Below are 23896 nucleotides of genomic sequence, written 5' to 3' on the forward strand. Positions count from 1 at the left end.
AAAATCAATTAATGTCTATCCAGACTGACCACAACAGAGAAGACATAAATTATCAACATGAGGAAATGCTACCAACAACTCTATACCCATAAATTAAACAACTCAGATAAAACAGACCAATTTCTTCAAAGATACAAACTACCAAAACACAGTCAAGAAGAAACAGACAAGATGAATGGTTCCATCATCAAAGAAACTGAATCCATAGCAAAAAACTTTCTGACAAAGAAAACTCCAGGTCCAGGGGCGCCTGGGTGGCTCAGTGGGTTGAGCCACTGCCTTCGGCTCAGGTCATGATCTCAGGGTCCTGGGATAGAGTCCCGAGTCGGGCTCTCAGCTCAGCAGGGAGCCTGTTTCCCTCTCTCTCTCTGCCTGCCTCTCTGTCTACTTGTGATCTCTCTCTGTCAAATATATAAATAAAATCTTTAAAAAAAAGAAAACTCCAGGTCCAGATGGTTTCACCAACAAATTCAATCAAGCATCTCTGGGAAGAAATCGTACTACATAATCTCTTTCAGGAAAGAGAAAAGAAGGGGACAGTCCCCAATTTATTTATGAGGTCAGCAATAACCAGACACCAAAATCTGACAAAGGCATTAAAAAAGGAAAGCTACAGACCAATATCCACTGCAAAGATGGATGCAAAAAAATTAGAAAACTGATTCATCAAAGTATTAAAAAAAAAAGACAAGATATCACAGCTGTTGGGGTTGATCCTGGGAATGCAAGGCCATGAATACATTTGAAAATTAGTCAATGTAATTCACCATATTGAAAGACTAAATATGAAAACTACATAATCATTTCAACAGATGAAGAAAAAGCATTTGGCAAAATTCAACCTCTGTTCATTATAAAAACTGTAAGCAAACTAGGAAATGTAAAGAATTTCTTTAGTGTGATAAGAAATCTACAAAAACCCTACAGTTAAGATCATACTCAATGGCAAAAGGGTGATTTCTTTCCTCCAAAGATCAAGAACATATTCAGGAAGTCAGCACTCAACACTTTCATAAAAAACTATATAGGAATGTTAATTCCTGTGTTTTAAGATAGGAGTGAAAAAGATGTAAGATTGGAAAAGAATAAAAGTGCCCTTATTTGCAGATGATACAATTTCCTACATTAAAAAATTCTTAGGAATCTAAAAAGCCCCCTAGAATAAATGAATAGTACAGATTTGCAAGATCAACACACCAAAAAAACAAAAAAACCCCCTGTGTTTTTATAATCTACCAATAAGTCACTGGAATTTGAAAACTTTTAAGAGTATAATTCACAATAAATAGCACCAAAAACATTTAACTAACTATAGACCATATGTAGGATCTATTTGTCCCAAACTATAAAAGACTAATAAAAGAAATCAAATATGTTCATGAATTATTAAAACTCAGTACATTGTGAACAGTTCAGTTTTCCTCAAATTGCTACAGATTCAAGGAAATCAAAGTAATAATTCCAGCGGGATTTTTTTTTCTTTTTTGGTAAATACTGATAGCTGATTTGAAAATTTATATGGAAAAGGAAAGGAATTAGAATAGGCAAAACAATTCTGAAAAAGAACAGACTTGGAGGACTCACAACTACCCTGTCGCAAGACATACTGTAAAGCTACAGCAATTAAAATAGTGTGGTATTTCTGAAAGCATAAACACAAAGTCCAAGTCTGAGAATCCAGAAACAAATTCATACAAATATGGCCAACTGATTTTTAACAAAGATGCAAAGATAATAAAAGGAGAAAGGACTCTTTTCAACAAATGGTGCTGGAAAAGCTAGACTTCTTCATGCCAAAAAATTAACTTCAACCCATACCTCACCTTACACAAAAATAAAATCAAAAGGGATCAAGAGCATGGGACTCTTGATCTCAGGGTTGTGCGTTTGAGCCCCATGTGGGGTGCAGAGCGTACTTTAAAAAGGGGGGGTGGAGATCATAGACCTAAATGTAAAATGCAAAAGTTAAAAACTTCTAGAAAACAACGGAACATTTTTGTAACCACGGGTTAGGCAAAGATTTCTCAGGACACAAGCACAAATCAAAAAAGGAAAAATGGATAAATTAGACCTTGTGGCAATTAAAATTTAAATTTGTCTTTCAGAGATATTTGAGGGCTGTGTTTAGAGGATATGAGCACTAATTCTGCCTGGGGTAACTTCCACAAAGTGACTTTGAAGATGGTCTTCATAGGTAACAGGGTCTGCTGGGCTGAAGAAAATTGAGAGGGTACTCTAGCTAGAAAACCTGCCTAAAGAGAAGTGTGAAATCAGGCTTACAGGTCCCAGAAACAATGAGAAATTCAGTTGTTACAGAAGAGGAAAAGTGGAAAGAGTGGAACCAGAAAATAAAATATGGAAAGGGAGAAGTTTAACATATCATTTTAACGTTTCCCCCCAGAAGCACTGAGTGTGGTGCAAAGGATTCTAACGAGAAGCAAGAGAGGAGTTCTTCCACCGAAGGCAGCAGCGGGGATGGCAGCGAGAGAACTTCGAAGACCTAAGAGTATGAATGGGGTTGACAGTAATGATTTTAACTACAGATGAAGCAGTAACACTTGTTGGGAAGAAAACAGTCTTAGATTCATATTTTAAAACAGAAATTACAAAAGCTTTGTTCTACAAATGGAGAGTGGAATAGGGTTTGCAAAGCGCCTGGCATTGGGGAAAGAGGAGTATAAAACCTTACCAGGATCAGCCACATCCATAATGTCTTTGACTCTAACACTGACTTTCCATTATACTAATTTCCCTGTATAACAAAACGAGAATTCTTTAGAAATGTATTAGCAGACGTTTATGCTAATAGATTATTTGGAATAGCAGTTGTTTCCGATCACCTCAGTTAAGGGTGGTCTTGAGTCCAGAGAGAAGCTAGAAGTACATTACAAAACGAGGTTTAACTTTTAAAGACCCACTTGACTTACACAAAAGAGCGAGGCAGGAATACAGGCTCTACAACCACACAAACCCGAGTGCGGACTCCAGCTCTGTCACTTACTAGCTGTGTGGACCTGCACAGTTCACGTCCTCTCGACTTTCCCATCTATGTACTGGAGGTAACAGTGCATTGCTACTGGGTCCTCGCACAGAGGTCATGGCTATTTTACTGTCATAAATCTTTTCGTTTAGAACGTTCCTTAAAAGAGCTGACCTGAGGCAGTGCTTCTTTAAACAGTTCCTCCAAGTGTTCCCTTAACTATAGAGTAAAGTGAAACACGCACCCAAAGGTTTGGAGACACAGTCAGGAGCCTACACAAAACTTGAAAATTTTATCTTAATTATACTCATGTGCATGCTACGCATAAGATAACCATGTTTATAAGTAAAATGCTAATCTTCAGGTAAAACTGACATACCAAGAAAATAAGCCAGGGTCCCCAATACAATGCCTCACATCCATAAACCACCACGAGAAGCCTCAGATTAAAGAAGTCTAGGTATGAACTATGTAATTTATGTATCATGTGGTAGAAAGTAAACAAAACAAAACAAAACGAAACAGAAGTTTTCAACCTAACACCCAAAGCTTTCTTATAGGGAAAGAGCATTTAAAAAAAAATAAGTACCTGAAACACCCACCTATGCATTTTGTCCTGAAAATCTTATAGACCTGCTTCAAGGTAAGAAGGCTTCAAACCCAGTTTATTAGCATAAAAACAGTGGAAATCCCTAATTATGAACCTAAAATTTAAAACTTTACCTGTTTTCTTCTTTTTGTCAGAAGCAGCATCCGTAGCTAAGGTAGTAGAGGCGTTTTTATAAATATCATGACTGCATGCTCCAGGATCTTCTTCATCAGAAGAAAATGAAGATAAATGGTCCAAGTTTTTATGTTCATTATCAACTTTTTCCGATGGACTGTTACCCCCAGTTTCAGACACCAAAGGTGTGGGTGTCGTAGAAGTAGTCTTTGGAGGTGGCGGGGGACACAGTGTGCGAACAGTCTGGGTCCCTGGTCGCCTAGTCCTGTTGGGCATTCGGACGGCAAGAGTGGAAAACTGCTGCTTGGGCCCGGATTTCAGAAAATCTAAGAAAGAGGCAATGAATCCTGTTTTGACTTCTGGCTGTCTTTCCTCTACTTCTTTGATCTTCTGTCTCATTTTTTCTTGGTGCTGATAACCATCATGACAGCTTTCTGAGGAAGGAGGGGTGTAGGGCAAATACACATCTGTTCCCCTTGGATTTTGGCGTTTGCCCTGGGCAGTTCTTTTTGGCTGTTTCTGATTACTGTTGTCTTCTTCTTTCATTTGCCCCTTTCCGGGTTTTTTCTTCTGCAGGTGAAAATGCATTAAGTCTTGGTTTTCTTCTTCAATCTTGACACCGATGGCCTCCCCAGGTGGGGCTACGGCCAACAGTGCAAGGGCACTTCTGGCTGAGTTCACCGACCCAGCGCTGTCATCACCTGCTACGGTGAGCTCATTCTCTGACGCAGCACTCTCTCCACTCATACTCCTACTAGAAACAAACTCTTGGCTTCTGTTATTAGTTAACGTATTATCGATAGGAACTTCGCTATCCTCTTCGGATTCATGATTGGTAGCAGACTGTTTCTTGAATGAGCCAGAACTTTGCTCCTGGGCTTCATGACTTGGTCCGACCACTGGTGAAATTACTTTAGATGCTTTATTTTGAACAGTCTCAATATGCTGTTGATCGAGAGTCATTTTTGATTGGAGGGTGGGTACCGGTGAAAGGTTTACGGCGACCTGATTTCCATTTAAGGAAATATCACTTATATTCTGTGGCTTTCCTACCGTAGCTGTTACAGAGTTAAAATCCGAAGTCACATGCCCAACATCTAATGACTGCTGAAAATGAGATTTAGAATCACCATCTTCAACTGCTGGAATGGTTTCATTTGAAGTTGACTTGGAAAAATCAGAGGGAGTAACCCCACAAGCTGCTGCTGTAGCTGCTAAGATATCATCTACATTTGATAAAATATTTCTCTCATCACTGAGAAGCATTGCCTCTGGGAAACATATTGATCCAAGAGAAACAAAATGATTCTTTGAATCATGTTGATTTGTTTCACTAAAATGGCCCTTTGTTGTTAGATGCTGTTGTAATGGTTTTGAAGACTCAGAGAGGTCCATTTTCATGATTTCAGAAGTTTGAGGATGGAGTTGCTGCTGAGAATGATCACCATTGCTCTGAATAATATGACCATCCATCTGAAGGAAAGGATGTACTATCTGTTGAGGACTCTGAACACGCTGTACTTGTAAAGATGCCTTTACTTGCCCTAAACCTGCCTGCAGTATTGACTGCTGAAGAATCTGTAGATCACAGGTAGAATCTAAAAGAACCTGTGTATTGGGAAGAGATGCCTGATGGCCATGCCCTAAAGAGTGATTTGGAATTTGAATCTGAGATGAAGCATTAATTATTTGATCATGTTGCTCCTGGACCTTGGCTTCATGTACCTTGTGTATAAGAGGATGCTGCTGGTTGAGGTCTTTAGCATTCAATCTTATTTGTGAAGTTTGCATTAAATTAGTTGCCTTCTTAATATCAAGGGCTGCTGTACTGACCTGGCCAATTTGTTGGGTAAGCTGTGTCACTGAACCAACCATGCTTTCTTCTTTTTTTGACCCTTGTAGGGCAATCCCAACAACCTGATCCTCAAGACGAGAATTACTTCTGATTACACTCTGAGAATATCTGTCCTCTGCCTTTGACACCTTGTAAGCTGGTTCTTGAACATTAATTTCTCCATCAGATAGCCTTTGGGTCGATGACTCAAGAGATACTTGTGGCTGTAATACCTGTAACTCCTGCATTGGAAAATCCTCTTCTTGCTTTGAAGATGTATACACATTTGAGTCAAGTTTTCTTTCGGCATAAGACTTTGGATCAGGGGAAGGTATGTTGTTCTGTAATGTCTGACAGTGAGTGGAGGATGCAAAAGATGATGACTGGACAGCAGGCAAAAACTTTTGGGACTGGGGAGAGGATGACCCTTGAGTCTGAGCATTTTGGGAAGAGTGCATAGAAATATAATTCTGGGTTGGGCTAGTATTTGACAAATTTTGAGCCCGAGAGGTGGAAGAATAAGAAAGAGAAGGGGCTGTTAATGTTAGGGACTGCCCTGAAGCGTAGCTTTCTGAGGGGCTAACAACTGACAACACTTGTGACTGAGATGAATAACTAACCTGTGTCTGGCTGACTGGTGACAAACCCTGAGAATGACTAGATGAATAACTTTGAGACTGACTAACTGAAGATAGATCTCTCGTTTGAGCAGGGTAGTTCTCACTTGTAACTGAAGATAATACTTCCTGTTGATTAGAAGAATAGTTAAGGGTCTGGTTTTCAGAAGTTATAGTCTGAGATGATCCAGAAAAAGTCAATGTTTTATATAAGGATGGCAACTTCTCCACTTTGTTGGACCTATAAACCTGTGAATGAACAATAGATGGCACATTGTGTGGCTGTCCTAAACCATAATTCTGGGACTGACTGACTGATAAAAGGCTTGGTAGCTGCGCTGTAGAATAAATCTGTGCTTGGCCCGATATTACTGAACTCTGATTATGTAAAGGTTTGGAATAGCTTAATGTTTGCACAGGGGGAATTATACTTTGAGGTTTGGGGGTCTTAGTTGATGTTAGTGGTTGTTTTGTAGAACAACTTTTTCCTTTTGTAGAAGGAGGAAACCCTGATGATGGAATTGCAGATGAGTAAGACTGAGCAAGTTCCACTGACACCTGGGAGGTCTTCTGCTGTAGTCCTCCATTGCTCACCTGAGTAGAATCTCCAATTGGGCTACAGGATAAGGATGACTGCCTGCTAGTTTCCTGAAAATTAACGACACTTGCATTTGATAGATAGCTATGTAAGGAATGCTGTGAACCAGTCAGTTGTGCCTGAATAGACTGGGTACCTGAAGGCCGCTGATGGTGTTTAATAACACTACATTCTCGAAGAAGAGCTCTTTCAATGGCAGCAGTAGAACTAGTAAAGAGAGCTGAGCTGTAGGCTTGAGGAGTTTGCTGGGCTCCCCCAAGTGCTGAAGGCAACAAACTAAATTGAGGTTGTAAAAGATGGGGTGCAGACTCTTGAGCTGAGCGATATGTTGAAGACTGAGGTGGTATGCTGTTACTTAATGCAGAACTGCCCAGGCGCTCAAATGCCAAAGCAGTCGGAACAGTTCCCTGGGAAGTCTTGATTTGTAGCAAAGGGTCATGAGGATTTAAAATTCCATTTGATGTAGTGTTAAAAGATGAATCCTGAAGCACCAAAGGTGAGGTGGTAGCAAAGTTCCTATTGCTGAAGGTGGTGGGATGCTGATAAGCAGAGAGGGCAGAGGGTGGAAGTGTTCCAGTGGTTGGCAAAGATCCAGTAACAAACAGCTCAGTTGCTGCTGAGGAATGCATACCTAGGAAGAGAAGACACAAAAAACTTTATGCAATTATAACACAAATACACACACACACACACACACAGAGTCTCCATAGTAGAGACTTACATAATCCATTAAAGATTAGAGATTTTAACACATTAAAATCTCTAAGACTATCTCTGTCAAATAAATAAATAAAATCTTTAAAAAAAAAATCTCTAAGACTGAAAAGCCTGACAATTTAGTTCTGCATGTATATCTCAAAAATTTTATTTCAAAAACAGCTAGTTTTCTTTTTTTATTTTTATTTTTGAGAGAGAGAGAGTGTGCGTGTGTGAGTGTGCGCGCTTCTGCGCGCGCGTGAGGGGTGCAGAAGGAGAGAATCTTTCTTTTTTATAAAGATTTATTTATTTTAGAGGCGCCTGAGTGGCTCAGTCATTAAGCGTCTGCCTTCAGCTCAGGTCATGGTCCCAGGGTCCCAGGAACAAGCCCTGCTTCCGGCTCCCTGTTTCTCCCTCTCCCACTCCTCCTGCTGGAGTTCCCTCTCTTGCTCTCTCTCTCTCTGCCAAATAAATAAATAAATAAAATCTTAAAAAAAAAAAAAAAAAGGATTTATTTGAGAGATAGAAACCGTGCAAGTGCAGTGGGGAGGGCCAGAGAGAGAGAGAGAGTTCCCCAAGCAGACTCTGTCATAAGCATAGAATACAACGTGGGACTCAATCTCATGACCCTGAAATCACAACCTGAGCAGAAACCACGAGTTGGTTGCTTAACTGACTGAGCCACCCACTTGCTCAAAACAGGTAGCTTTCTTTCTTTCTTTCTTTTTTTTTTTTTTTAAAGATTTTATTTATTTCACAGAGAGAGAAATCACAAGTAGGCAGAGAGGCAGGCAGAGAGAGAGAGGGGAGGAAGCAGGCTCCCAGCGGAGCAGAGAGCCCGACATGGGACTCGATCCCAGGACCCTGGGATCATGACCCAAGCCGAAGGCAGAGGCTTCAACCCACTGAGCCACCCAGGCGCCCCAACAGGTAGCTTTCTTAAAGCAAAAACAAAATTACAAAGGTATTAGCAATTCCTATCTATAGTTGTTCTATAAATGAGTTTATATGTTAGATAAGGTCATCTGAAAATTAAGAAAACAATAAAAATGTACATAATCTCTAGTGATTAATTTACCTTAAAATCTCAATGCAATAGCAATAGACAAGGTGAAATGTCCATAATATTAAAATGAAAACCCAAACTGCTTGGGGCGCCTGGGTGACTCAGTGGGCTAAGCCTCTGCCTTTGGCTCAGGTCATGATCTCACGGTCCTGAGATTGAGCCCTGCATCGCACTCCCTGCTCAGCGGGAAGCCTGCTTCCCCCTCCCTACATGTGATCTCTCTCTCTGTCAAATAAATAAATAAAATCTTTTTTTATTTTAAAGATTTTATTTATTTTTATTGACAGAGATCACAAGTAGGCAGAGGGGCAGGCAGAGAAGGAGAGGAGGAAGCAGGCTCCCTGCTGAGCAGAGAGCCCAATGCAGGGCTCGATCCCAGGACCCTGGGATCATGACCTGAGCTGAAGGCAGAGGCTTTAACGGGCTGAGCCACCCAGGCACCCCAAATAAATAAAATCTTAAAAAAAAAACATCAAACCCAAACTGCTTACATTTAACATGATAAATAAATCTAAAAATTAAGTGAGGTGAACACTGTGAAGTTTCTTTTATCAAAATATATACATTTTGGGGGCCCCGGGTGGCTCAGTTGGTTAGGCGTCCAACTTGATTTTGGCTCAGGTTGTGATCTCAGGGTCGTGGAACTGAGCCTTGCGACAGGCTCCTTGATCAGAAGTAAGTCTGCTGGATATTCTCTCTTGCCTGCTTTCTCTGCCTACCCCCTCACTCCATGCACTCTCTCTCTAATAAACAAAACTCTTAAATACACACACACATACATACACACACACACACTTAAAAATATCTTGGATTTCAAGTTTTGACTTCCTAGGAACAAATTCCAATGATAATAGATGTACGCTTATCATAAAAGGCTGATGAGAAATTAGTTTTGTCAAGAAGAGATTTAGTAACATTTCAGGAAAGCATTTTAGCCACATGTAGCAAAAGTTAACATTTACCCTTACGATCTAAAAGTTCTACCTCTAGAAATTTATTCTGTGGAAATAAGTGGACACAAAGGTATTTGTACACACAAATACTCTTTATAGTTATTGTGTGTGCTAATATGTAGAAACCCATATATCGGGCGCCTGGGTGGCTCAGTGGGTTAAGCCGCTGCCTTCGGCTCAGGTCATGATCTCAGGGTCCTGGGATCAAGTTCCACATCGGGCTCTCTGCTCGGCAGGGAGCCTGCTTCCTCCTCTCTCTCTCTCTGCCTCCCTCTCTGCCTACTTGTGATCTCTCTCTGTCAAATAAATAAATAAAATCTTAAAAAAAAAAAAAAAAAAAAAGAAACCCATATGTCCATCAGCACAAGAATGATCAAATAATTATGGGCATAACTGATTAATACTATTGCTACAAATACTGATTAAGTGGATATGTACATTTTAATACATAAAGATACCAAAGAAGAGTAAATACCAACTGCTAACTCTTCTCTACAAAAGTGGAACGATTATAAGGAACTATCACCTTCCCTTTCGTAGGCCTTTTTATTGTTTACATGTTTTTTTAGTGAACTGTCATTAAAATCTTTTTATTTAGAAAAATAGGGAAAAAAAGATTCTCTGACCCTTTCAAAAACCTTCTTCTCTCACTTCTTCCCATTAAATGTCAAAAAAGTATTAGTACTATGAAGACAGAAAATAATAGAGTTAAGCTTCAAAGAATGAATAACATTTAAAATATATGTTTAAAATGATATTATCAGGGCGCCCGGGTGGCTCAGTGGGTTAAAGCCTCTGCCTTCAGCTCAGGTTGTGCTCTCAGGATCCTGGGATCAAGCCCTGCATTGGGATCTCTGCTCAGCGGGGAGCCTGCTTCCTCTTCTCTCTGCCTGCCTCTCTGCCTGCTTGTGATCTCGGTATGTCAAATAAATAAAATCTTTAAAATGAAATGAAATGAAATAAAATAAAATAATTTTATCATAGAAATTGGAGTAGGAAATCTAACTAAATATATAAATTTGCAATTATTCCAGGAAGCAAAAAATGAAACTACTTTGTTTTATAATATTCTCTTTTATGTCACACTAAAACATTAATGATCTCCTTGGAAGCAGGAAAAAACATTGCTAAAGCATACCAAAAAGCTCTATTAATGGAATTTATAACAATGATAAAGTATTATTTCCTATCACTAAAACTTTAGTATATGTGCTGCCGAAGCGAGCACCTATTACTAAAACTTTAAAACAGCTCCTCAAATATGCTATGATATTTCTCATTCTTTGAAAAAAGTAAAAAAAAAAAACAAATAATTTTGGCAGAGAAATAGTTGAAAAATGGAATGTATATATAAATAGGGAAAATACAATAATATCAGCCTATAATGGCCTTTACTAAATAGTGACATTATCCATTCAGTTCTGGATAACTTTATGTAACTCTAATGAAATCATTCCCAAGATTGTTTTTTACTATTTTTCCTACTCAGCCTGAAGTCACAAAGATAAATGAATTTGTTCGCCAAAAAACCAAAAAAGATGAATATGTGAGGTGATTGTTGTGTTAATTCACCAGATGGATGCGGATTTCTTTGACAATGTAATGCATAGCAAATCACCACAATGCACACTTTAAACATCTTACAATTTTCTGTCAATTAGACCTCAATAGAGCTGAAATGGAAAAATGAAAGAAACTGAGTGCTTGCTTCTATTAAGTAGTCAAGTAACCACTTAAATGACCAGATAAGAACTTCATATCTAGGGTTTATATTTAATTATTACCTTCTTCAACTTTTTAGTTTTCATCAGAGTGATAAACTGGAATTCTGTCCAATGTAAAACTGATAAATTCTAGGTTTTATTTTTTTTTTTTTTTTTTTATTTTTTTTTTTTTTAAAGATTTTATTTATTTGACAGACAGAGATCACAAGTAGGCAGAGAGGCAGGCAGAGAGAGAGAGAGAGGAGGAAGCAGGCTTCCCGCTGAGCAGAGAGCCCGATGCGGGACTCGATCCCAGGACCCTGAGATCATGACCTGAGCCGAAGGCAGCGGCTTAACCCACTGAGCCACCCAGGCGCCCCCCAATTCTAGGTTTTAAAGTTCACTTCTCAGTTACTATACAGTGACAAGGTCATAAGAAGTGTATTTTTATGAGTATTTCTTCTGGATTTAAAAATTCTGAAAACAAAGAATTACCTGTCTGCCAGGATGGAGCCCTGAATTGTGGTAAAAGAGTAGTTCCTGAAGAAGCAGCCTGAGCAGTTCGGGACTCAACAGCAGAGAGAAAATTCATCACTGAAGATTCTTTAGTGTTAGTGCTGGCGCTGTTCACACTAGTATCAAATATTCCAGAAAGACCTACATTTGAAGATAAAATATATCATCAAGTAAAAATATATATTAATATCAAATGATTATTTCTTATTTTAAAAAGAATCGCAGAAATCTGAGGCCAAAAGCTCCTTAACCCTAAACTGTTTTGAAATAGCAAACAGATACTAGTTTGACCAAGTACAGTCATAATTTAAAATCCACAGAGATCTATAAAAAAAGATCTCCCCACCAATTATATAGATACTCTCTATCAGTAAAAGACAAAGCTTTTTTTTTTTTTAAAGATTTTATTAATTTATTTGATAGATAGAGATCACAAGTAGGCAGAGAGGCAGGCAGAGAGAGAGAGAGAGGAGGAAGCAGGCTCCCTGCTGAGCAGACAGCTCCGATGTGGGGCTCGATCTCAGGACCCTAGGATCATGACCGGAGCCGAAGGCAGAGGCTTTCACCCACTGAGCCACCCCGGTGCCCCAAAGACAAAGCTTTTGATTTCATTTTCATTTTCACTTTTCTTATGGCTCCGTTATGTCCTGCTCACATTCCTAACCCACTGTGTGAAAACTGACTTTTCTTCTTAATCACTAAATGTAGCCAGATTCATTTTATGAGAGCATTTTTACCAGTTGGCTGAGGTGTGGTAGCATATCCAGGAAGCTGGTGAGGGGCCGCAAAAGTCTGTCTCTGAAGGAGATCTGCTTCAGAGTGTGAGGGATGTCCTTCTTCATAGCTTAAACTAAAGGATAACAAAAAATGTGACTGAAAACACAGAGCTCGAACAACAGTATCAAAATATCTCTAGGAGAGCAATTATCAAAGGTAGCGGAAGACTTTGACTAAATACCTGACCTACACATCAATAGAGCAAATAGAGTCTGACAACGCTGTCAAAATGAGGAAAATACATTGACATATACTAGGAAGAGAAATGATGCTAGTATTTTCCTCAATTCAACTTTACTTCCTTTAACTGGGAGAGCAGTGACAGGGTATAGTGTGAAGAGCAGTTATCGTGGAAAATAGGATAGCTGAGTTCATCATTGGAGCTCTACCACGAGCTTCCGGTGTGATTTTAGTAAGAGATTTAATTAATGACAGACTAAATTTCTTATCTGTGTGAATGAAGGACTAGACAAGATAATCTCTAAGTCCCTCTAATTCTAACATTCTATGGAGTATCAGATTACTTGAATTAATTGATAATTAAAATAACTCACCTAGAAAATTCAAAGTTGGACATTTTGAGAGTAATTTAAAACAAGATATTTTTTCTGCCCTTGATATTTACTTTGAATATTTTAAACCCAGAGAAAAACTGAAATAGTCTTACGTCCATTACTTAAGACTCAATAATCTTAATTAACATTGTGTTACCTGTGTTTTATTTTTCTTTATAAACAGATATAAACACACACTTCTTTTTTATTAAACGCTTGAAAATAACTTGCAGACATGACATTGCATCCATAAATACTTCAGCTATATTTCCTAGGAATTAAGCATTCTTCTATATAGCCAATAATCATTAATAGACATGAGGTCATATTCCAATTTCCCAATTGTTGCCAAAATGTGTGGGATTTTGAAGCTCCTTCTATGCGGAATCCAATAAAAATTCAAGAACTGCACTTGGTTATGTCTCTAAATTGAGAACAGTGCCTCTATTCCCAGGTCCCTTTTGTCTTGATTTCATGGCACAGAGTTGTTGTTATTGAGGAATCCAAGTTAGCTGGATGTAGGCTATACCAAATTCTGGGTCTGTCTGACTGATTCCTCATTAGAAGTACACGAGTGAGATTTTATACTTCTCACTGCACCATGTGAGGATGCACACATCTGTCTGTCTGTGTCATGACTGGTGATGATAAACTTGAAGGGGATAAGGCACATCTGTCAGATCGCTCCATGTTGTTATTCTTTATCCTTTGAAATGCAATTGTGAGGTATAATTTAAGACTGTAAATATCTTGTGCCCAACAGCTAAAGGTTTCAGACATCATCTACTAATTATCACACTGGAGACTGGAAATGGTAGCTTTCTAATTACATCATTCTTTTAATATTTAAAAGGTATTCTTCTTCTATAAAATAAGAATGAGCTTTCTCCCTTTTCTCCCTCTCATATACATGCTACATACACTTAAATTTTCATATTTTTAAAAAAATGCATAGATCTTACACTTCATAATTATACCACTGTAGACTTGAAAACTGACATAGAGTTGACATACAATATTAGTTTCAAGTATACAACACAAAGTTTCAACAATTATACACATTATGAAATGCCTACCATGACACATGTAGTTACCTTCTGTCACCATACAATGTTATTACAGTATTATTGACTATATTCCCTGCTAGGAACATTTATATCCAAGTCTTCCATGGACGTATGTTTTCATTTCTCTTAAGTTAAATATCTAGGAGTGGAATTACAGGGTCATAAAATAGGTGCATGTACCATTTTACATTACCATCAATAATGGATCAACATTTCATTTTTGCTTTACATCCGTCTTGTGACATGTTTTCAGTCTTCCTTTTTAAAAAAGATTTATTCATTTATTTGAAAGAGAGAGAGAAAGAGATACTGAGTAGGAGGGCAGAGGGGGGAGAATCTCAAGCTGACTCTGCGCTCAGTGTGGAGCCTGACACAGGGTTCAATCCCACGACCCTGAGATCACGATGTGAGCCAACACTAACAGTCAGCCACTTAACCAACTGCGCCACCCAGGTGCCCCAACAGTCTTTAATTTTAGTGATTCTAGGTAGATATAGTGGTATCTCATTGTGGTTTAATTTACATGTTTTTATCTGCCAACAGGCTGTTCTTTCAGTTCCTCTGGTGAAGTTTGCCAATTTTTGGCCTTTAAAAAAAGCAGGTTTAGTTAGCTCTTCTATTGGATTGTAAGAGTTTTTCTTATATTTTGGATCCATATTTTTTGTCAGATATATGTACTGTGAATGTTTCCTTCCAATCTAGTGGATTGCTTTTTTGTTTTTTAGTGTCTTTAAATAAAAAGCTTTCATCATCAAAAATAAAAAGCTTTGGGGGCGCCTGGGTGGCTCAGTGGACTGAGCCACTGCCTTCGTCTCAGGTCGTGGTCTTGGGGTCCTGGAATCAAGCCCCGCAACTGCCTCAGCATCCCTGCTGAGCAGAGAGCCTGCTTTCCCCCCTCTCTCTGCCTGACTCTCTGCCTACTTGTGATCTCTCTGTCAAATAAATAAATAAAATCTTAAAAAAAAAAGTTTTTATTGTGGTAAGAGCATTTAAGATGAGATCTCCCCACTTAACAAAGCATGGGATACATTACTGTGTCACAGGCAAGATGTCCTACAGCTGATCTCTAGAGCTTATTCATGTTAAATAACTGAAACTTTGTATCCTTTGAGCAACTCCCCATCTCCCCCTTCCCCTAGCCTCTGGACCACCATTCCATTCTCTGCTTCTGAGTTTGACTAACAAGGTTTTAATTTTTGATCAACCTGATTATATTTTTCCTATAAAGTCAGTACTTTATTTATTTATTTTTTAAAAAGATTTTATTTATTTGACAGAGATCACAAGTAGGCAGAGAGAGAAGGAAGCAGGCTCCCAGCTGAGCAGAGAGCCTGATGTGGGGCTCGATCCCAGGACCCTGGGATCATGACCTGAGCTGAAGGCAGAGGATTTAACCCACTGAGCCACGTAGGCACCCCAAGATTCATTTTTTAAATTTCAAAAATTAAGGCATAATTTGTATACAATAAAATTCACTGTCTCTAGTTTGGCCAAGTACATAAACAATGCAAAAACGAAGGGAGAGAACAGTCCCATCATTATAAAAGATTCCACCCATGCCCCTCGGTAGTGAACTCTTCCTACCATCTCCCAAGGATCTATTCTCTGTCCTTACAGTTTTGCCTTTTCCAAAATGTCAAATGAATATAATCATTTAATATGTAGCCTTTTGTGTCTGGCTACTTTCAATTAGCTTACTGTCTGAGATTCATCCATTTTTTATTTATATCAGTAATTCATTACATTTTATAGCTGAGCAGCATTCTGTTATATGGACGCATCAGAGGTTAGTGCTTGTATTAAATCCATTAACAGTTTAAGGATCTTTGGGTTCTTTCCTGTTTTTTTAGCAATTATGAATAAAGGTGCCATAAACTTGTGCGTAAGTTTCTGTGTGAACACAAGGTTTCATTTCATTTGATTAAATATATTGGGGGGGGGATAGCTGAGTTACTTGGTAATGTTGAACTTTAGAGAAACTGCCTATTTTCCAAAGTGGCTATCCCTTTTGCACTCACCCAGTAATGCATATGTGGTCTAGTGAATGCACCCTCACTGGCACTAAGTATTCCCAATTTTTAAGTTCTTTCTTTCCTTTTTAAAAATTTTAACCACTCTAATTAGTGTGCAGTGGTATCTCGTCGTGTTTTTTTCCAACATTTATTTGAGGGGGGGAGGGGCAGAGAGAGAGAGAGAATCCTAGGCAGATTCCATGCTGAGTGCAGGGCTCCATGGCTCAATCTCACAATCCTGAGATCATGACCTGAGCCAAAACCAAGAGTCAGCTGCTCAACTGACTGTGCCCCCCAGGTGCCTCCTTCACTGTGGTTTTAATCTGGATTTCCATAATAACAATGCCGCATCATTTGCTTATCTACCATGCAGAAATCTTCTTTGGTGAAATACTCAAATCTTTTGCCTATTGGGGGAGAGGGGGTTTTTAGTTTCCTTATTATTGAGTTTTAGGTTTTGCCTATATATTCTAGAATCAAATCTGTGTGAAATGTATGTTTTGCAAATATTTTCTCCCACTCTGTGGCTTTTATCCTTATAACAATATGGTTAGGGGCACCTGGGTGGCTCAGTGGGTTAAGGCCTCTGCCTTTGGCTCAGGTCATGACCTCAGGGTCCTGGGATTGAGCCCTGCATTGGGCTCTCTGCTCAGTGGGGAGTCTGCTTCCCTTCCTCTCTCTCTGCCTACATGTGATCTCTGTCTGTTAAATAAATAAATAAAATCTTTTTAAAAAATGTAGTTAGAAGAACAGAACCATTTTTTAAAAAAGATTTTATTTTTAAGTAACCTCTACACTTAACCTGGGACTCCAACTTACAACTCCAAGGTCAAAAGTCGCATGCTCGACTGACTGAGCCAGCCAGGCATCCCTATGAATTGTATTTTTGCTGTTGTTGGTGAGAGATCTTTGCCTACTCTAATAGCTCAAAGATTTTTCTCTTCCGATTCTTTCTGGAAGTTTTAGAGTATTACTTTTTCCATTTAGGTCTATGATTCATTTGGAATTAATTTTTTGTATATGGTGGCTGGTAAGGCTTGGGATTCATTTTTAAAAATTTGGGTATGCAATTGTCCCAGTACTATATTTTGAAAAAAACATTTTTTTTACCTATAAAATTGCTGTGGCATCTTTTAAAAAAATCAACTAGCCATATATTTGTGGTTCTCTTAACTACTTGGCTACATTAATATGTCTGTTCTTAGGCCAGTAACACACAGCCTGATAAATGACTCATTCAGGTTGTACAAAACTTTCAATTTTGTTCTTCAAAATTATTTTGGCTATGCCAGGTATTCTCATACAAATTTTACAGACAGCTTGTCAATTTCTACAAAAAACATTGCACTGAATCTATACATCAATTTAGGGAAAACTACCACTTTTAAAGTAATGAGTGTTCTAATCCATGAGTATGTTTATTTATTTAGGTCTTTAATTTCTCTCAGCAGTCTTTTGTAAAGTTTAGTGCATTATTCTTGCTAGTATTTTGTTAAATTTATCCCTAAGTTTCTCATTTTTCTTATTTTGTTCTAAATGTTTTTTTTTAAATTACAGCTTTATCGATATATAATTCACATACCTTAAAGGTCATCCTTTTAAAGTGTACAGATCAGTGCATTTTTAGAATAGTCAGAGTTATGCAACCAGAACCATAACTTAATTTTAGAACATTCTCACTGCCTCAAAAATAAACCTGTACCCATTAATATCACTCTGCATAGCCCCCTCCATCCAACCCCAGGCAATCACTAATCTACTTTCTGTCTCTGTATTCGCTGACTCAAAACATTTCACAAAAATACAATCATATGGGCGCCTGGGTGGCTCAGTGGGTTAAGCCGCTGCCTTCGGCTCAGGTCATGATCTCAGGGTCCTGGGATCGAGTCCCGCATCGGGCTCTCTGCTCGGCGGGGAGCCTGCTTCCTCCTCTCTCTCTCTCTCTCTGCCTGCGTCTCTGCCTACTTGTGATCTCTCTCTGTCAAATAAATAAATAAAATCTTAAAAAAAAAATACAATCATATTATGTGGGCCTTTTGTGACTTTGTTCACTTAGTTTAACATTTGCAAGGTTCATCCATGTTACAAAATGGATATAACAGTACTTCATTCCATCTTATGGCTGTACCATATCCCACTGTATAGATATACATACATTTTGTTTAGCCACTTATAAGTTGATGGACATTTGGGTTGCTTCCACTGTTCGGCTATTACGAATTATGTACATACATTTTGTTTAGCCACTTATAAGTTGATGGACATTTGGGTTGCTTCCACTGTTCGGCTATTACGAATTATGTCGCTAGAACATAAATGAACAAGTTTTTCTGTGGATGTATGTTTTCTCTTGGGTAGATACCTAGGAGTGTAATTCTTTATCATACGACAACTCAAACTTGTTCAATATTTTGAAGAATGGTCAATAAAATGACTGTACCATTTTACATTCCCACAAGCAATGGTTAAGGGTTTCATACTTCTTACAGCCTGTGTTTTCATTATAAATAGCCATCCTAGTAAGTATGAAATGGTACCTCATTTTGGCTTTGATTTGCATTTACCTAATGATGTTGAACATCTTTTTTTTTTTTTTCTTAAATATTTATTTGTTTGAGGGGGTGCCTGGGTTGTTTAGTTGGTTGAGAATCTATCTTTGGCTCAGATCAGGATCCCAAGGTCCTGCTATCGAGTCCCCCACCAGCCTTCCTGCTCAGCGGGGAGCCTGCTTCTCCTCTCCCTCTGCCTGCCACTCCCTGCTTGTATACTCTCTGTCAAATAAATACAATCTTAAAAAAAAAAATTATTGAGAGAGAGAACATGCAAGGAACAGGAGGAGAAAATCCTCAAGCAGATCCCTGCCGAATAGGAAGCCCAATGGAGGGCTCCAGGACCCCGAGATCATGACCTGAGCGAAATAAACAGTTGGGACACCTGAACCGACTAAGCCGCCCAGACAATCCCATTTTGAATTAATTGTTGCACATAGTGTTGTACAGGAGTCTAATTTTATTATTTTGCTACTCATTTTGAATATAATTTGAAATTCTTCAATAAAAAAACAAATATCCAGATGTTGCTTTTAAAAAAAATTTTTTTAAATATTCCTATCGGGCTCTCTGCTCAGCAGGAAGCCTGCTTCCTCCTCTCTCTCTGCTTGCTTCTCTGCCTACTTGTGATCTCCATCTGTCAAATAAATAAATAAAATCTTGAAAAAAATATATATATTCCTACCATTTTATCTACTTTTCAAATAATCATAGCCATCATGCTTTATATTAAAACATTTTAGGGGTGCCTGTGTGGCTCAGGTGGGGTAAGCATCTGCCTTTGTTTGGCTCAGGTTGTGATCCAGCCCTGTGTTGGGCTTTGGGCTCAGTAGGTAGTCTGCCTCTCCCTGTTTGTGTGCTCTTTCTCTCAAACAAATAAAATCTTCTTAAAAATTTAAAAAGCAGGGTGCCTGGGTGGCTCAGTGGGTTAAGCCGCTGCCTTTGGCTCAGGTCATGATCTCAGGGTCCTGGGATCGAGTCCTGCATCGGGCTCTCTGCTCAGCAGGGAGCCTGCTTCCCTCTCTCTCTCTGCCTGCCTCTCTACTTGTGATCTCGGTCAAATTAAAAAAAAAAAAAAAAAAAAAAAAAAAAAAAAGTAAAACAATCCACACACATATATTTCCCTGTTCTGTCAGCTGACAGACCTTGAAATGAAGACTCCCCAGATGCCAAGAGCATACTTCTTTCCCAGATAAGGATTCCTAACACCATACTTCAAGAAAAAGGAAGCAGTGCTCCTTGAAGAAACGGGTCATTCTAGTACTGGAGCAGGAAATATAGAAGAAATGAATCTGGAGCATCCTATAGTACCAGAAAGTAAGAAGTGCTGGGGGCGGGGGTTGGGGGGGAGACAGACAGATGGGGGAAAACCCCTACATTTACAAGGGCATGTCAAGGAGTAAAAAATAAATAAATAAAAACAACAATGGCATGTCAAGGGGACAGAGAAGCCAACTGGAAGGGTTCCTAATGGCCAAAGCTGGAAAATTTTAACCCTTATAAAAATCTGAGTCACTGGTTTGTTGACATTATTAAAAAAAAATTTTTTTTAAGTTTACTTTATAGTTTTGGGGGGTTTTGTTTGTTTATTTGTTTTTTAAATACAAATCTCTATACCCAATGTGGGGCCTAGAACTCACAACCCCAAGATTAAGAGTCACTTGCTTGGGTGCCTGAGTGGCTCAGTTGGTTAAGTGTCCAAGTCCTGATTTTGGCTCAAGTCATGGCCTCAGGGTCCAGGATTGAGCCCAGTGGTGTACTCTGTGCCTTGGCAGGGAGTCTGCTTGTGGAGTCTCTCCCTTTGCTCCTCCCTCATCCATGTTCACACTCTCTCTCTCTAAAAAACGAGTAATCTTAAAAAACAAAAAACAAAACAAACAAACAAACAAAAAAACCCCCAAAACCCCCCCCAAAAAAACAAATCCACACACTCTTCCAAGTGAGCCAGCCAGGTGCCATGACATTATTTTTTTAAACAAAAGCCAAATTTTTAAAGTTTATTTAAAAAAAAAAATCTTATTTATTTATTTATTTGACAGAGAGAGAGAGACAGACAGACAGACAGGGAGAAAAGGAACACAAGCAGGGGGAGTGGGAGAGGGAGAAGCAGGCCTCTCGCTGAGCAGGGAGCCTGACGCGGGGCTCGATCCCAGGAAGCCAGGACCATGACCTGAGCCAAAGGCAGATGCCCAACAACTGAGCCACCTAGACACCCCAGATTTTTTAAGTTTAAAAAAAATTTTTTTGAGATTTTTAAAGTAATCTCTATGCCTAATGTGGGGCTTGAATTCACAACTCCAACTTCAAGATCAAGAGTCACATGCTCTGTTGACTCAACCAGCCAGAGCCCCACAAAAGCCAACTTTAAAAAAAAAGAAAAGAAAAATCATCCTGGAAAAAAAAAAAATCAAAACATGGTCAACAAATTTCCATATTTGGGCCAATGTAAGATCTCCTTTGAATAAATATTCATTTATTTAATATAGGACCTACCCTGCTATAATCTATCCTAGCCCCCAAAGGCCTGGACAGAGAACTTATACTACCCCCATAACATACTCCAAAAATTACAGGAGCTAACGGCCTAGAGAAGAGGAAGGAGCCAAGAGATAAGAGTCATAATTGTTTTAATCTTCGTATTCCCAGCCTAGCATAAAACTGTAATCCTCTATCCCCTCTCCACACACTCAAAGTAGCGTAGATTCTGTACTGAAGATAAAAAGGATCAGGATTTTGCAGGGGGTAGTATCATCTTCCTTCAGTTGCTGTCACTTAAATGCCAAATTAAAAAACGGATATTTTCCTAAAAATTAAAATGAACCAAAAGATTATTCAGTTACCTTAAATCTGAACATTTTCTCCCTAAGCTTCTTAATTTAATTTTAAATTTTTGTTTATTTTTTTTGAGAGGGGGAGAGAGACAGAGAGAGGAGGAGGGAAGAAGTAGAGGGAGAGAGAATCTCAAGTAGGCTCCACTCCCAACACCCAGTCCAGTCACATGCAGGCCTCCATCTCATGACCCTGAGACCATGACCCAAGCCAAAATCAGGAGTCAGATGCTTAACTGACTAAGCCACCATGTGCCCCTACCCTTCTTAATTTTAATCTAATATGTTTAGCAAAGAAAATTAAGTTTTTAAGGCAAATGAGAAACCGGAGACAAAAAAATCTCACCAAAATTAGTTTGTGCAGTGATGGTATATAATCATAAGAAAAAAATGTTTTTGAATAGATTACTGAGAATAAGCTATCTTATGGTTTACATCCTGATAGTCATAACATACAAATCTACTCCTTGGGTAGCATACTCTATGTCCATGGTAGTTAAGAAACACATTCCAAGTTTTAAAATCAATTAGCAAAAGTTCCATGAAATATGTTAAATCCCAGGGAGACAAGCCAGTACTTGCATACAAGTAATAAGTTACTTAAGCAATGAATGAATGGTTTTGCCTTATGTAGTCCTATTTATTTTTTAAAGATTTATTTATTTACTTTAGAGAGAGAATATGGTGGGGAGGGGCAGAGGAAGAGGTGGAGGGTCTGCACTGGGCAGGGAGCCCAACACAGGACTTGATCCCAGGACCCTGAGATCAGGAGCTGAGCCAAACCAAGAGTCAGATGCTCAATGGACTGTACCACCAGGCACCCCCACCTTAAGTAGTCTTTTTTTTTTTTTTTTTAAAGATTTTATTTATTTATTTGACAGGCAGATCACAAGTAGGCAGAGAGGCAGGCAGAGAGAGAGGAGGAAGTGGGCTCCCTGCTGAGCAGAGAGCCCGATGTGGGCCTTGATCCCAGGACCCTGAGATCACGACCCGAGCCGAAGGCAGAGGCCCCAACCCACTGAGCCACCCAGGCGCCACCTTAAGTAGTCTTATCTGTGTTAAAACAATGTGGCCACTGAAGATAGAGATATGCTGGTATAATAAAAACAAAATTCTCTTTAATTAAAGCTTTAAAAATATGGTTTTAAACTTTTCATAGATGTGAAACAAAAAAACCCTGGACCGGAAGTTAGGAGGCCCCAATTTCAGTTCTGATTCTGCAATCAACATTAGAAGACTTTCAGTAAAACATAATCTTGCAGAGCCTGCATTTACCTATTTATGAAGCGTAATGTTCTTTGTATTAGTTTATATTCTGAGTCCAGTTAAATATTTTTACCTCATCTATCATACAGTATTCTTCAGCATAAAATCTGTTTTCAAAATTGAGTACAGAGATAAATCACCTGGAGTTCATATAATTAACTTTGTCTGTGGAACTCTAGCACGCCTGTCCCACTCATATCTAATGTCAAGTATTTTATAAATACTTTATTTTAGCTAATCATAGTCTGAGAATTCAGAACAAAATCATGAAGTACAAGAATAATCAGCCCCTGAGTGGCTCAGTCGGTTAGGAGTCTGACTCTTGATCTCAGCTCTGGTCTTGTCTTTTCTTTGGGAGAGAGAGAGAGCATGCACATGCATGCAGAGGGGGTGGACAAGGATGTGGAGAAACTAGAACCCTCAGATGTTGCTGGTGGGAATGTAAAATGGTGCAGCCACTTTGGAAAACAATTTAGCAGTTCTTCAAAATGTTAAACACAGAATTACCATAAAGACTCAACAATTCCACTACTAGGTATCTGCCCAAGGAAAATGAAACATATGTTCAAATACTTTTATGCAAACGTTCACAGCAGCATTATCTGCAAAAGCCAAAAAGTGAAAACAACCAAATATATACCAACTAGTGAATGGATAAACAAAATGAGTCCATCTGTGCAGAGGAGTATTACTCCGCTACAAGCACTTACAGCACTGATACACGCTACAACATGGATGATTCTCTGAAACATCATGCTTAGTCACAAAATCCAAACACAAAAGAACAGGCATTCTATTATTCCACTTATAGGAAATGCCCAGAAAAAGCAACTCTAAAGAGACAGAAAACAGATGAATGCCCAGGACTAAGGGTGAGAATGAGGAGTGATTATAAATGGGCACAAGGTTTCTTTCTGAGGTAACAAGGTTTGAAGATTAGATGGTGAGGATACTGTGGTGACGTAAATGTACTAAAAAATCACTGTACACAATACAGGAGAATTTTATGGTGTGTAAATTAAATCTCAATAAAGCACTTAATTAAAAAAAAAGAGCTGGAAGAATCAAAGGGCTTATCTCTAAGGAAACCTTGGGCAATGCATAGCTTCTCTGAAACTTCATTTGCTCATCTGTAAATGAGTACAAGTAACTGCTA

General features: G+C 38.8%; 1 protein-coding gene across 3 annotated transcripts in view; it reads right to left on the reverse strand.

The window, feature by feature from the left end:
* QSER1 (glutamine and serine rich 1) overlaps positions 1 to 23896 on the reverse strand; it is a 77301-nt gene that overhangs the window by 33364 nt on the left and 20041 nt on the right. For all 3 annotated transcript variants that reach the window (XM_045066065.1, XM_045066067.1, XM_045066066.1), the window contains 3 exons: positions 12425 to 12537; positions 11667 to 11828; positions 3704 to 7384 (listed from right to left, as the gene is read on the reverse strand). In XM_045066065.1, coding sequence (XP_044922000.1) covers positions 3704 to 7384; positions 11667 to 11828; positions 12425 to 12537 — 3956 coding nt within the window. The remainder of the gene's footprint in view (positions 1 to 3703; positions 7385 to 11666; positions 11829 to 12424; positions 12538 to 23896) is intronic.

The sequence above is a fragment of the Mustela putorius genome, unplaced genomic scaffold, assembly GCF_011764305.1.
Source record: "Mustela putorius furo isolate JIRA1106 unplaced genomic scaffold, ASM1176430v1.1 tig00003859_pilon_pilon_pilon, whole genome shotgun sequence".
Taxonomy (NCBI): Eukaryota; Metazoa; Chordata; class Mammalia; order Carnivora; family Mustelidae; genus Mustela; species Mustela putorius.